This window comes from Blastocystis hominis (genome assembly GCF_000151665.1).
Source record: "Blastocystis hominis, Singapore isolate B (sub-type 7) whole genome shotgun sequence assembly, scaffold_21".
Taxonomy (NCBI): Eukaryota; class Bigyra; order Opalinata; family Blastocystidae; genus Blastocystis; species Blastocystis hominis.
In genome coordinates, this window is record NW_013171829.1 from 189732 (window position 1) to 203834 (window position 14103).

The following is a 14103-nucleotide window of genomic DNA, read 5'->3' on the forward strand; positions in this document are numbered from 1 at the left end:
ACAAATAACAATTTGATAAAAATGAAACATCAATAAAAGTAGCTATTATATGCGCTCTGGATTCTACAGTACCATCCCTTATTTTACATTTAAATTGATGTTTACATTTGAATGAACAGTAAATTACTTTAAGCCATTTTTCACAAGACTTTGTGGTAACGTGTATGTCACATGAATGACTCAAGTGTGGAACTGATTGAAGGCCACCTATGCCATGTTTTTTTTCTTCTGAACAGTCACTAGTTTCTTTAATGATATTGCTTGTATCAGAACATGTACCACACATGTTCTTTGCCATACCATTCTGAGAAACCATTTGTGGATTAATGGTTACCTTTCGATTTGCATATTCTTTATCCTCATTTCTTTTGCTCGTTAAGTCATCTATATTATTACCACGAATAAGTGAATTAATAGGAATCGATGATTGCTTATCTGAGTCGTTGTGTGATGAGTAATAATGTTCTGATGATTCTATTGCACTGTATTTTGATTTCTCTCTTACTATATGTTAGGGATGTTACAAATACCATACTTTCAATCTTCATCGTGTTACCAATTCCAAGTGATGAAACTGGAGTAAACACATTGAGCTGATCTTTGGTATTTACATTCACAACACATATAGTGCTCAAAGTCTTGCGTACCAATCTTTGACCATAAGTGTCCTACATACAATTAAAAATGTCGATAACAATTACCTTCCAATACAATGATAAGTAATCATATACTGTTTTCCCTGGATACCATTTATACTTTGTTTTCTTTTCTCTAATGTGATCAAAAATAATGAGTGATTTTTCTTCTGTCTTAGCATTATGTACTACTAATTACTTTCCCTCTTTATTCCTACCATAGAGTTTGCTTCTGTTTTTCACTCCCTGCGAAACTAATGTTTTATTTAGCTCCAGGATATCTCCTGTTTCTGTACATAGTTGAACCTCATTAATATTATGGTCTAAATACTGAATGATTTCAAATGTTTTAGTATCTATCAAAAATTCAAGGTTTGTGGTGACAGATAAAGTGTTTTTTGTTTTATCTGTAATGGATACTCCTATTATTACATCTTCGGAGCGTAGATGTACTACAGTAATATACAAACATATAAATACGTGTAACATCTGTCGATTTATATATATTGTTCCTCAATACAATAGAACTTCCTTTTCTAGTTAAAAAATACTCATCTGCACAATCTGCAGAAACGCAGTGCAGAACATTCGCAATAGATATAGGTGATCCGAAACTTATGTCTTTTTCTAATTCGTCAAAAACATTGTAAACACGAATATGATAGTTGGATACTTTTTTACAATCTATCTCCTTCTCTATTATGCTGTATTCTTGAATAGTTTTCGATTCCTCTAATGCCAATCCGTTATAGAATAAGGAATAATGTGCGCACTCCGTCAGTGAGGGAGCATGACCAAGAATATTCATTACTACATCTTTTTTGAGTTCCTCAATATGACTATCCTCATTTCCATTAATGTAATATTTCTTATCATTATAACTGACAATTACATATGAAGACATTGCTGGCGATTCTTCTTCATCAGACATCATGTCGGAATCTATGTATTGTTTCATACTATCAATATCTACTACTCAGAGCAGGAATATGTTCATTTCTTCGGATTCTATGTTCTACAGAATATGTAATGAATATTAATACATACTGATACTGCTTGCTCTCACAATTTCAATAATATCATTTATCCCGTCGAATGGAATAAAGTTCTCAAAAGGTATTTTTTGGCCATCAATACTCAAAATATATTTTTTGTGATCCTTTTTTGGTATTCCATACTCACTGAATAATGATTTGGCCAAAAGTAGAAATTTTCTGTTAGATGGGAAAGTCACTTCTTTTGTCTTTTTCCCCATTTTTGTATGAAATATACACTTCTGACTCAAATGAATGAAATTGTTTTTAATACGCTCAAAAGATATTGGGCGAGTAATATCCAACTGGTTATTCCCACCCCAAAATTCTAGATGGTCAAAAGCGATCCCAAAATCATTCTATGTGTTGAAGCATGATTCCAAACTTACAGTTATGTCATCTTTCAAATCAAGCAGAGTTGTGTTATCGTTAATACCATACAAACTGTATTGTATTCCGTTCGATATTTTAATCTCCATAATTAAATTTTGAAAAAAGAGGTATCACATGACTCACATGATAATCCTTTGAATATGTACCATTTTTCATATATCATATGCTAAAGTATATTAGTAGTAGTAAATAGTCAATACCCCTGAATAACTGGAAACAACATAAGGAGAATACTGCAATAACTATTGTTTTTCATTTTTACAGCAACCAGGAAGAATAATTATTATGCTATATTCACATGATACTTCAAAAATATCATTTCTATTCTAGATGTCGAAATAGTCTACAAAGCATCTTCTACACATTGTCTATGAACTAATTCTTTGAATAAAAGGGTATTCTTATTTCTGGGAACGATCTATTTCTATTATGTAAGATGAAAATGTGCGTGTTTCCATTGCTGATTAACACATGACTCATATATTACAAAAGATCAATAATTCAATTCAAATATCAGGTGAATAAAGAGTATTTATTATCAAGTGTAAAATAACAAAATAATGAATCCACAAATACAACTCGCTGAAAGGTCGCACTGGGCATATAATTATCAATAAGCAACTAACCACTCGCAACATCATCAAACACCTAAGTTATACTGTACATTTTTCAACTATTCCGTGGCTTCCACCACTCCTTGTTCACTGATTCCAAATGAAGCTTCTCCTTCAGGTAAACAGGGAGAATCCACCACTTTACAAATTCGGGTTGTTCCACGCCCTTTCTTCAATCGCAATCTACACATCATTTCAAACTCACTCCTTTCTTTACCTCGTTGTACTCGCATGAGCCATTATGTTTCCTCCGATCGGCTTCAATGGATCCTTCGCGAACACTCCAGTATCCGGATTCGCCACCACTTGATTTGTTACTACCACCGCTACTCCAAATTCATCTGCCAGTTTTTGTAAACCACGAAGAAATTGAGCCAAGTTTTGTTGACGTGTTGATAATTCGCCTCTGCCTGTATAATCCGTACGAAACAAGGCTGTTGCTGAATCCACTATCACCAAAGCAAATCGACTCTCCGACATCAGTGCTCCCGCTTGCATCAATAATTGCATTTGATGCTCACTGTTGTATGCTCGGGCATAAGCCACATTATCCATCACATCGTTTGGATCTAGACCAAAACGTTGACTGATTTGGGCAAGTCGTTCCGGTCGGAATGTGCCTTCTGTATCGATATAGAGCGCCTTTCCTTCGCCTCCGCCTTGTTCCACAGGAAGTTGACAGATTACACAAAGTGTGTGACAGAGCTGCGTTTTGCCTGTTCGAAACTCTCCATACAGTTCGGTCAACGAACCTGTTTCCATTCCTCCGCCAAGAATTGCATCCAATTCTTTACAACCTGTAGAAATGTGAATTATGTCTTCTCGCACTTTACTATATTCTGTCGCCTAAATCGATTAGTATATTCGAATTAATATATACATACAGATGTAAAACCCATAGGAACCAACTTGGTAGCAGCTTGTTGAATCTTGATAGCTTTTGCTTCACTAATTCCCTTCACTTCTATTAATTTCTTCATCGTGGTCATTGCTACCTAGATTCAAACCATTTCCAATCCCTCACTGATTCAACTGTGTAATATCCTCCTTCCTGAAGCTTCTTTATATCACTAGCATTGATTCCTGCTCCTTCTAGTTTATCTAGAGGTAACGGTCCGTTTGTCTAGATTTTGGTGGCAAAACCACAACTCGTACTCGGTCCTCAATAGACATATCCTGCATTTGTTCTTGCATTTTCTATTCGATTGCTTTGTACAATATATAAGAATGAAAAGTATTTGTGTAGAAAAAAGCTTGTAAGTAATGCGGATTTGATGCACAGTATTACCAATCAAATGAAAATGAAGGGATTTGAAAGCAGAAGAGTATATTTGAATATAGAATGATGGTGGATGATAGAGATGGTGCTAGAGGTATGGAAATGAAGAGAATCTAAAATGGGCGGGAAGTACATATGTTCCAAATGTTGTATTTGAATACTTGAAGTGATATAGAACAGAATACTGGAAATAGGATTGGAAATGGAGTTAGTTTGGAGTTAGAAGATTATTGAATAGTACTATTTATAAATTCACTTTGTCATACATCCATTGAACCGAAATGAATGAATAAAGAATCAAAGATTGTGTGTATGAGTGTGTTTGTGAGAGGGTACACTTTGTGTGTGACAGGCACAGTGATAGCCGCAATGATTTCGATATTATTGTCTGCGGAAGGTTACCTGCGTTCGTATGTCTTGAAAGTAGTAATTTGATTCTAGAATATTATCTACGCCACTAATAAAGAAGACTATTGTGATGGGTAGAGGCTATTAAGTTGGTCTAAGTGAAGATGGTCCAATTGATATAGAAAGTGATTATTCTCTGTGTACTTATGATTTTCGTGAGGATCGGTTGTAAATATTGGTGTAAAATGCGTTTATGATAAGAAAGTGGGAAGTAGAGAACCGTCGATTGTTTTTGTTTGGTAAATATATGGAGTAATGCAATTTGTAACAATAATAATAATAATAGATGGAGTCCTCGCGGTTTACCTAGTTCGTTAACATCGTAATAATAGGAATTACTGATGATATTTAGTGAGGAGTTTAGCAATATAAACGAAATGGATAGTGGGAAGGGATTTAGTGTGTTGTATCTGCGCAATGTGTGTTACGACAGTGAATCATCTCGAATTGTCCTATTTGGTAATGAGGTGGACAAGTCTTTGCTGTTTGGGATGATGAAGAGTGAATATGTGTATTATAATACTGATAATAGAGCTTCCTCGAGATGATTTTTTCGCTGTTGTGGACGGCGTTTACCCCAAAGCCGCCGAATGGAAAGAAATCAGCTCGATCGGCGGCTACATGTTCCTAACGGACGACGCGATGGATCTCATATCGCAGTTTGCCTCGCTGAATTTCCTCGCCCACTTCGCCCTCCACAGCACTCGCTACCCTGCCGTACCGCTTCCTTTCTCCCTCCATCGCAGCTTCTCCACGCCCTTCTTCCCTTTCTGAGCGAAGCCAAAGACTCGGACACCTACGAATATCTCTCCATTCTGCAGTCCTTCTACCCCTCCACGCACGCCTTCGATCTTTTCTACCGTTCCGACTTCCCTTCCGGTCTTTCCTGCTTCCGCGAGCTCGTTTCTCCCGCGATTTTCTCTCATTATTAGACGATCCCCATGCTAATTCGTTATGCGAACGAGGGATCGATCCATCTCGATCTCTACGAAGCCGACACGGTTCGAATCGCCGCGTATCGCTACTACCACATCTACGAGAAGTTCCCAACGCCCACGTCGGCAGTGGTTCTGCACGTGACGTATCGCAAAGACGAGCAAGGCGATGTGGGGAGCATCAGCAACATGGATGAACTGCGCCGATTGTTCCAGCGAAAAGTGGCGGTAGGGGCGAAGAGGCGCGGTGAAGCGTAGATTTGGAGGTATGAAACGATCGTGTTGGATGAGGTGAGCAAGGCGAAGAAGCTGCGCGCGTTGTTTGAAACGGATATTTTGATGGGGATCGCGAGTGACTTGCTGGTGAATATGATTTATTTGGTGCCGGGGAGCTCCGTGCTGGCGATCGATCATGCGTTGATGAGCTATTCGCATTTGAATTCGATCGCGGAGCAGTCGCAGCTGTACTTCTTGGAGGTTACCAATTTCAGCGTGCCCATTCCGCAAGTGTGCGCAGATCGGAACAGCAACGTGATGTTTCATGAGTATTCGGAGAGATGCAGACAGGAACTCGAAAAGCAGCCGGTGTATGTGCAGCCTGGAATGTTGTTGTCTTATTTGCGGATTGCGAAGACGTATACGTTGATTCATAAGTACTATGATGAAAGTGAAGGAAGTTTTGTGAAATGAAATGGTGTGTTATGTGTTTGTTGGAAGAGAAATAGAAATTGGTGAATGTGGTTTATTTAGATACAGACTTTTGAAATAGTTAAAAAAGTACGTGGAAATCTCAAACAAACGTGTGATGGAGTGAGATTAGTGACGATTTTGAGAGGATCACTGATCTTTTGTGTAGATTTCAAGTTTGAAGTTTGTGATTAGGGAAATAGAGCAATATTGCCAGGAAATGAAAATGAGTGTTTAGTCTAGGCTTTGGAAGTAAAAAGAATCATATACATTGTGAAGTTGAATATAAAATTCAATAAGTTCAGAGGATTAGCTAATTCACTGAGAGAAAACAAATCTTATGATGTAGAATAATATTTATATATCTAGTTCTAGATATAATCATTTTTGAGCATATTGGACAAAACCATCTCCATCAAATACCAAACCTCCGATTTAAAAACTGTATTGAAAAATCACATTGTACTATATTGTTAGTATCAACAAGATAATAAAATAGCCTTGTTGCAGGAACTACCAACACTACCGAAATATAATGCAGAATATTGATAGATTGAACAATTTGAAATAAGAATTAGACAAAGTGTGAAGAAAACAATGATGATTATGTTCATTTCTTCAAACTGGCCAAAAATGATGAATCCAACTATATACTATTTTTATTGTACGGCAAGAAACACACTATTACCATTGGCACTGCAGTTCTCTTTTGTAGATAATCACCTTTGAATAGTATCACCACTATTCCTATTATCATTAGTAAAAGGCATATATGCCTAATGCATTATTTGTTTTATTGTGTCTTAACATCGAGTAACAGAACAGGATCTAACAAGACATGACAAGACATGACAATAGAGTAACGGAATAACGTTTTTCATATTTTTCATACAAAAATGAGTATATTAGCAAAACCCAAAGTGAACGCCGGCAATGTTTATATTGACATAACACCTGAAGAAAAAGTTGAATCCACCAAAAGAGGACAATGTTGGGAATACAAAGTGTCTGATCAATTCCCTGTAAAATCCTTTCCGGATGAGTCTGGAGAGGTGGATGTTGAGGTTGGATATCCTCACAGAGGCTACCATATAAAAACGACTTTGAAGAATAAGAAGATGAACGGAAAATCAATTATTATGTCCAGAAATGATGTAATCGTCGCAAGACTGACGTTTGAAAATGGAGTTGCTACGGGTCCTTGTACACTCTATGATGATTCAGGCATGCTGTTTTTCCGCGGATATTTTGAGAATGGATATCGTCAAGGAAGAGGAACAGAGTATGATGAGAACGAAAACGAGATATTCAACGGCTTTTTTAGCCAAGGAAAAAGGCTGAAAATCGAAGCAGTAGCAAACAAGAAAGGCTATTGGAAGGAAGTAGATCATAACAAGAGAGTTGTCAGGGTGTTCAAGAAAGATAATAATGGCGAGTACACTGGAATCAACTACATTTATAACGATGGGAATATCAAGAGAATTAGTAAATGGAAGAATGGGAAAGAAGTGCAGCTCATAAAGCAGTTTAACGGCACAAAAATGATAGAGTACAAAAATGGCCAGAAATGCTACAGTGGGGGATTTGTGAATGATTTGGATGCTGACTATGCAAGGAATGGAGAAGGAGAGGAGTATGATAAGAATGGAAAGACTGTGGTGTTTAAGGGAAACTACAGAAATGGAGTTCGACATGGACAAGGCATGGCTTACAGCAATAATGCTGTGAAATACAAACGAAACTGGATTGCTGGTCATTCCAAACCAGCATTTGTTATTACACTCCTCATTCTATTTGCTTTTGTTATTGTTGCTTATCTGCTTGATATCTATTGTGGTCTCGCTGTAACAGCGATATTGTGGCTACTTTTGTTAATTCGCTGGAAAGCTCCAAAACTATTGGGCAAAAAGATATGCAAGAAAACAGATTTGGAATTGATGGTGGAGTACATTGGACATAGACTCCCTGTTTGTGAATGTTTTGCCAATTATATCTATATAATTACTATTTCGATGTTCACTCTATTGCTACTTTGTATTGGAATACTATTTACTATGTATTGCAATTATACGAACCCTTACATTAGTATGTTCAAGTCTACCTATATTGTCAAGCCGAATAGCAAGAATAGCCTATCAGGGTTTCAACTATCGAATAAGCCATTCCTCAAGGTAATTAATATTGGAAATGATTGTTTTGCGCGAGTAGCAATATTCCAACTTGAAAAATTAAACTCACTGAAATCCCTAACGATTGGCAGCAATTCGTTCACATTGGAGAAGAACAGTCACGGAGTTGATGATTCAACCTTCTTTAGCATTCGTAACTGCAAGGCTTTGGAATCGATTGAGATTGGAGAATACAGCTTTAGCGATTTCGGAGGAACTTTTGAACTGGCAAGTCTTTCAGCGCTGAAATCTTTCAAAATTGGCGTTCTAAACAGCGATTCATACAACTTTTATGAGATTAAGTCGCTGTCATTTACCGGTACTTGTTTCTTTTCCTGTGATTAGCAGATCTTCCGAGTTTAGAAACCATAGAGTTCGGAGACTACACTTTTGGATTGTCGCTCTCCACTACTCTTTCGGGTATGCCATCCAATATTCATTTGATAAATAGACCTCCCAAAACTCAAATCGATCAATCTGGGCTACTTCTCTCTGTTTGGTAAGTGGGGAGAAGAGAAATGCTCCTTGACAATGAAGAGTAGGGACTGAACTTAGAACATTATTTGAATGTAGATCTTCCTGAGCTTGAAACGATATCTACTGTTGGCTATTCCTTGTGGTCGCATCTTCAGGTTACACTGGAGAGTATTTGAATCCGATGGATTATGAAATAGATATTCCAAAGTGTCAAACTGTTATTTTGCCAGATGCATTAAAGTATGTTGTGGAATCATCACTCGAAGTGTTAAGTATTGGATTCCTATCCGAAATGAAAAATAGATGTGAATAAAGCGCTATCATCGATCATTGAGAATCGACAGTTAAGTAAAGACATTAATTTATGTGTACCCCTATCCAAACTTACATTCTTGTCCACTTCAGATGTTACAGTACCAGATGATCAATGTAATTCACGATTACTAAGTATCTTTGATCTAAGCGCTTATAAGTTCATTAAGTCCCTTCAGATCGGAGACACGAATATGTATTATGTTAAAACATTTATGGTACATGGATTACTTGAGCTTAGTAAAATTGTAATCGGCGTAAATTCATTTACGAAAAAAATGAACACTTATGGAGATGATGCTTCTCGATCCTTTCATATAGCAAGCTGTAAAGAACTGAAATCGATAGAGATTGGTTCATACAGCTTTTCTGATTATGCCGGTGAGTTTGAGATGAAGAATCTGCCCTCATTGCAGTCAATCACTATCGGCACTACTTACAGTACCTCATATAACTTCTTTTGGTCCTCTTTTGTTCTTCAAGGTACTTTCTTTATTTTATGAATGATCCAAAGACTTCCCTAGCCTGAAATCAGTTAGCTTAGGCCAAGATACATTCCGATTTGCGAAGGAAGTAATACTTGAAGGTGTGAGAATGAAGTCGGCCTGATTTTCTAGATCTTCCTAATTTGGAGTCAATCGATCTTGGGGATGATTCAATGTGTGGAAGTGAAGTAAATGATGTGAACATACTCATCATGAAAAGTATGGCAAACAATTTTCAAACTAATTGATACAGATCTTCCTCATTTGACGTCCATCAAAAATACTGACGGAGGTAGTCTCGATCAGCTACATAATGTGACATTGGAAAGTAGTACCATTTTTGCTTTCTGACGAATTAGACATTCCTAACCTTCAAACAGTCAATCTGCCTACTTCATTCAGTAGTGTATTTTTCCAAAGGGTCCATAGTAATCTCTGATTCAATTGTTGAAACTAGATGTTCACCATTTACTCACCGATCTATTGCCAACAGAATCACATAGTTGCAGTTATCTGCAGTCAATTTCAGATTCAAGCAGTTCAATCATTCTTCCGAATTGGTTATGCAATGAAGTTGAATACGAAGAATTTGATTTCTCACCCTTTGCAAACGTGGAATCACTTCAGATAGGAGATAACAGCTTTACTTATACTACCAAATTTGAGATTATTAATGCAAACAAGTTGGTGAGCTTAAAGGTTGGAAAGAACTCATTTACACGAGTAAAAAACGATCCAGATGTACACATTCTGTTTATTGGACGACATTTCTCTATAATAAACTGTGAACAGCTAGAATCCATTGAGATTGGTGAATACAGTTTTTATGATTATCATGATGAGTTCCGATTATCCAATCTGCCACTACTCGAAACTGTACAAATTGGAAATGTTGAAGCCGATTCTAGCAATTTCCTTTCAGCCAGCTTTGAGGTAATGAGTAGGATTAATGCTTTGTTGTTATGTTCAGATCTACCAAGCCTTAAAACTATTACTTTAGGTGGATCATCCTTCCGTATTTCTCCGAAAATTGTGATAGAGAGTAATACCACTATATAATGCTAGATGACTACTGTAGATTTATCCTCCCTTGAAACACTCAGACTCGGGTATAAAGCGCTTTATGGCAAGGATGATTCATCCTGTTCGTTAACAATGCGGAGTAACTCAAATGAAAGATTGCTGATTCTTTGTAGATTTGTATAATCTGACGACGATTAAGTCGGATGGAAATAGCTTCCGGAACCCTCGCACAGTGACATTAGAGAGTAGATCGAAATAGAAGCAGTGACATGAATTAGATATTCCAAATCTCCAAACGGTTAGCCTTCCTGATTCTTTCTTCTCTGTCGTTACAAAGAATATTACCAGTATGCCTTGCTTGCTAGTATTAAGAATAGACGTGAATTACAGACTTTCCAATCTTGTGAACTAATCATGGCTAATAGGTTTCAGAATGTTCTTTGTTGATAAAAAAACGATTTTAGAGAGCTGTAATATCATTTTCTTTTTGAGAGATTGGGTAAAATACCACATCTATGAAGAATTGGTTGTTGCAGAGAGATAGGCTGGATTGAATATACATCGATATTGTAGTTTTCCATTCCTTATAACCTGACACTCGAATACTTGCCTGAAACATAGCAATTGGTGTCCAAACTGCCATATCTCCTATTCCTCACTTTGAATAGGTCCGTAAATTCCCAAAGCACAAAAATCAGATATCTTATCCACATTCTTCTTCTTTTAGGGGTGATTAGTCAGGAGAGCATCAATATGCTATATTCCATAAAATCAAGAGATTAAAATAAGCAAAAAACAAAACAATGAGAGAAAAATAAAAAGAATATCGCATAAAACAATTCTATGGATATTTTCAGCATAACTACGATTACAAATAGTTTCAAACTGCAATTTCCAGAATAAGAAACGAAACCAATATCTAGATAGACAAGGAAATGAGAGGAATGAAAATAGAATACTATCGAATCATTCTGTATAGTCTTTGGTATTCAGTAATATTGTTTATTGCTTTTGTTTATTTTAGAAAATACTACTTGTGGCTACTGCCAATATCAGTAATTAACAATAATGTTTTCTTTTGCTTGTTTTTAAGTATCAACTCCAAAATGAATCATGATCATGACGATCTGCTACATAATAAAATCTATGAACAACAAAATGAGCATCACGTTCTGAGTGAATATATGTATATTTATGCCACTTCATTTATTCCACCCTAATATCACTATAAAAGCATTACAGTAAAGAGTAACTGCTTTCCCAAAGTGTCAGAGGTTTACATCAATGGACTCAGTAAACTTGAAAAGTTACACATTGAAAATAACTCATTCACAGCTAGAGCATTTGGATATGGAAACAATAATTCGAAAGTGTTTCAAGAATCAAACTGTGAGAGATTGCAATCGATCAGGATTGGGAAATGCAATTATACTTATTTTGCTGGTACATTTTAGTTGAAGAATCTTCCAAGTTTGGAATATTTAGTGATAGGATTTTAGGACTTGACTTCTAACAATTTTGCTTATTGTTCATTTATAATTCGAAGTACATATTCAATGAAGCTCATATAATGATTTGTAGATCTATCATATTTATAGTATATAGAACTAGGACAATATTCATTTTGCTATTCATTGACTACAATGATTGAAAGTAATGCTTGTAATAAATACGTTATTATGAATAGATCTGTTTACTCTCGAAGCCATTATTTTAGGCCAGGATTCTCTTTGTGGAACAAAAGATGATTCATCTTGTTCACACACAATGCGAAGTGGGACTGAGATGAATGATTTGATTGGATCTAGATCTTCCAAATCTGAAAACTCTCAGCAGTTTGGAAACGGGAAATAGCTTACGTTTTCCTCGCTCAGTTACACTGGAAGGTATCGAATCACAGCATGCTATGAATGGTTAGACATCCCGAATCTTCAAAATGTGAGCCTTCCCAAGTCATTTCAATATGTTCTAACAATAGAAATCAAAAGTATTCCATTTTGTTTCATCATTTGAATATAGACGTTTCTCCCTCGTTGGCTGATTTAGTGAAAGATACTAAATAGTAACTGAAACACTGCTTCACAGAAAAGAATTGGAACAATCCAATTCGTCACATTCCAATATTTGGATAGTGATCCATTGACTCACCATTTGGCGTTTATTAATGGCAGTAACCTTCCTTCATTTTCGTGTTTGTTGCCAAAACACAACTATAAATAGTCTGTAGATTGGCTATCTTTGTAGAAACACAGCAAAGATAACAAACACAACACACATTAAATGCAGCAATGCTCGAAATCTCTCTATCCCTTTTCTTCTTTATCTTCTTCTCCTCCCAATTCTCCGTTCTCAAACAAACACACCCAATTCTATTCTACATTCGTCTTCGTCGTACACCCTCCACATTATTGAAATAAGGATGGTCCAGTGCTTGCTGGCAATCGATTCTTCGCTCTGGATCATACGTCAAAAAACGCTATCATCAACTCCTCTCCCCATCTCTACGCTCAACAAATCCAACGCATTGCTATCCATTCGAGGCACCAACTCGCTCAGCGGACGCGGTTTATACACATTCTGCATCGAGGCATTCCACTCCGGATATGTATTCAACTTCGGCATGTTTGCTAAATTGGGGGATCCCAACTTCTTAAAAATCACTTCTCTCTCATCACTCTCGTTCTGTCCGGGGAAGAGAGGCGTGCTATTATACAGCTCTATGCGTCATCTGCACAATGCACATCCAACCAGCGAAGATGCACCCGCAGCTCCACATGTCCACGCTGGTGTTGTAGTCGCGGTTTCCGAGCAGAATATCGGGGGAACGGTACCAGAGAGTCACGACTTCGCTGGTGTATCTACGTAGAACTTCGATCGAAGCCTCACTTTTTCACAGGAATTCCAGAGGCACGAGCCAAACCGAAATCGCCCAGTTTTAACTCACCGTCACGATTGATAAGGAGGTTCTGAGGTTTGAGATCTCTGAAAATCAAAAGGGAAGGCGAAAAGAAACCGATGAAGAATGCGATAGCGATGACACTCTTGCAATCCCAGGAGCATTTGGTACATGAATGACTGCTGTGAAAGACATGAGTAGAACGTACTTTAATGACAGGAGGTTCAAGTACCGGTTCTCGATCCAGATATTTACGCAAGTCCTGGTCCAAGTATTCAAAAACCATTGTGAGACAGTTTTCTGTGTGAATTACATCATAAAGTCTAACGATCACCCCACTCCATAGCAACACACCTCACAATGTTGGGATGATGAAGTTCCTTGAGCAATGCAATTTCACGAATGGCCGTACTCGGAATGCCCTCCTCACGCGAATTGAGCCGAATCTTCTTCAACGCTACAATTTCACCTATCCATTATTGTGTATAAACAAATTGCAAACCGGTGACAGTGTCTCTCGCCTGGTATACAACTCCGTAAGTACCTAGTCGATATTCCCTGCAATGTACCACATACCCTCACCAACCTTATTCAGCTCCTCGTAACGTTGCATATAAGAGTTAAAACTCAAAGAATGTCTGAAAAGGCTGGAATCATGGAATTCCAGAATCACGGAGAATTTTCTAACTTCCATTGTTTTGTATTGAGTTGAACCAAACCCATAGAGAGGAGATGAGAATCAATATAAAATTCGATG

At 37.1% G+C, this 14103-nt stretch overlaps 3 protein-coding genes; 1 reads left to right on the forward strand and 2 right to left on the reverse strand.

Annotated features, from left to right (window-relative positions):
- Positions 1-2735: 2735 nt before the first annotated feature.
- On the reverse strand, positions 2736-3892 carry GSBLH_T00002902001 (uncharacterized protein; the record flags this gene model as incomplete). XM_013041530.1 has 5 exons in its annotated part: positions 3832-3892; positions 3701-3799; positions 3561-3671; positions 2894-3522; positions 2736-2859 (listed from the first exon to the last, which is right to left on the reverse strand). Exons 1-5 carry the CDS (start codon positions 3868-3870, stop codon positions 2736-2738), a joined length of 1002 nt encoding a protein of 333 aa, XP_012896984.1. The 5' UTR covers positions 3871-3892.
- Positions 3893-4271: 379 nt separating this feature from the next.
- On the forward strand, positions 4272-5556 carry GSBLH_T00002903001 (uncharacterized protein; the record flags this gene model as incomplete). XM_013041531.1 has 9 exons in its annotated part: positions 4272-4365; positions 4397-4437; positions 4468-4531; positions 4565-4615; positions 4650-4685; positions 4716-4864; positions 4896-5080; positions 5110-5265; positions 5296-5556. Exons 1-9 carry the CDS (start codon positions 4325-4327, stop codon positions 5554-5556), a joined length of 984 nt encoding a protein of 327 aa, XP_012896985.1. The 5' UTR covers positions 4272-4324.
- Positions 5557-12814: 7258 nt separating this feature from the next.
- Positions 12815-14040, reverse strand: GSBLH_T00002904001 (uncharacterized protein; the record flags this gene model as incomplete). XM_013041532.1 has 9 exons in its annotated part: positions 12815-12926; positions 12956-13167; positions 13199-13308; positions 13337-13432; positions 13464-13525; positions 13555-13669; positions 13701-13815; positions 13849-13923; positions 13953-14040. 9 exons carry the CDS (start codon positions 14038-14040, stop codon positions 12825-12827), a joined length of 975 nt encoding a protein of 324 aa, XP_012896986.1. The 3' UTR covers positions 12815-12824.
- Between the last annotated feature and the right edge of the window lie 63 nt (positions 14041-14103).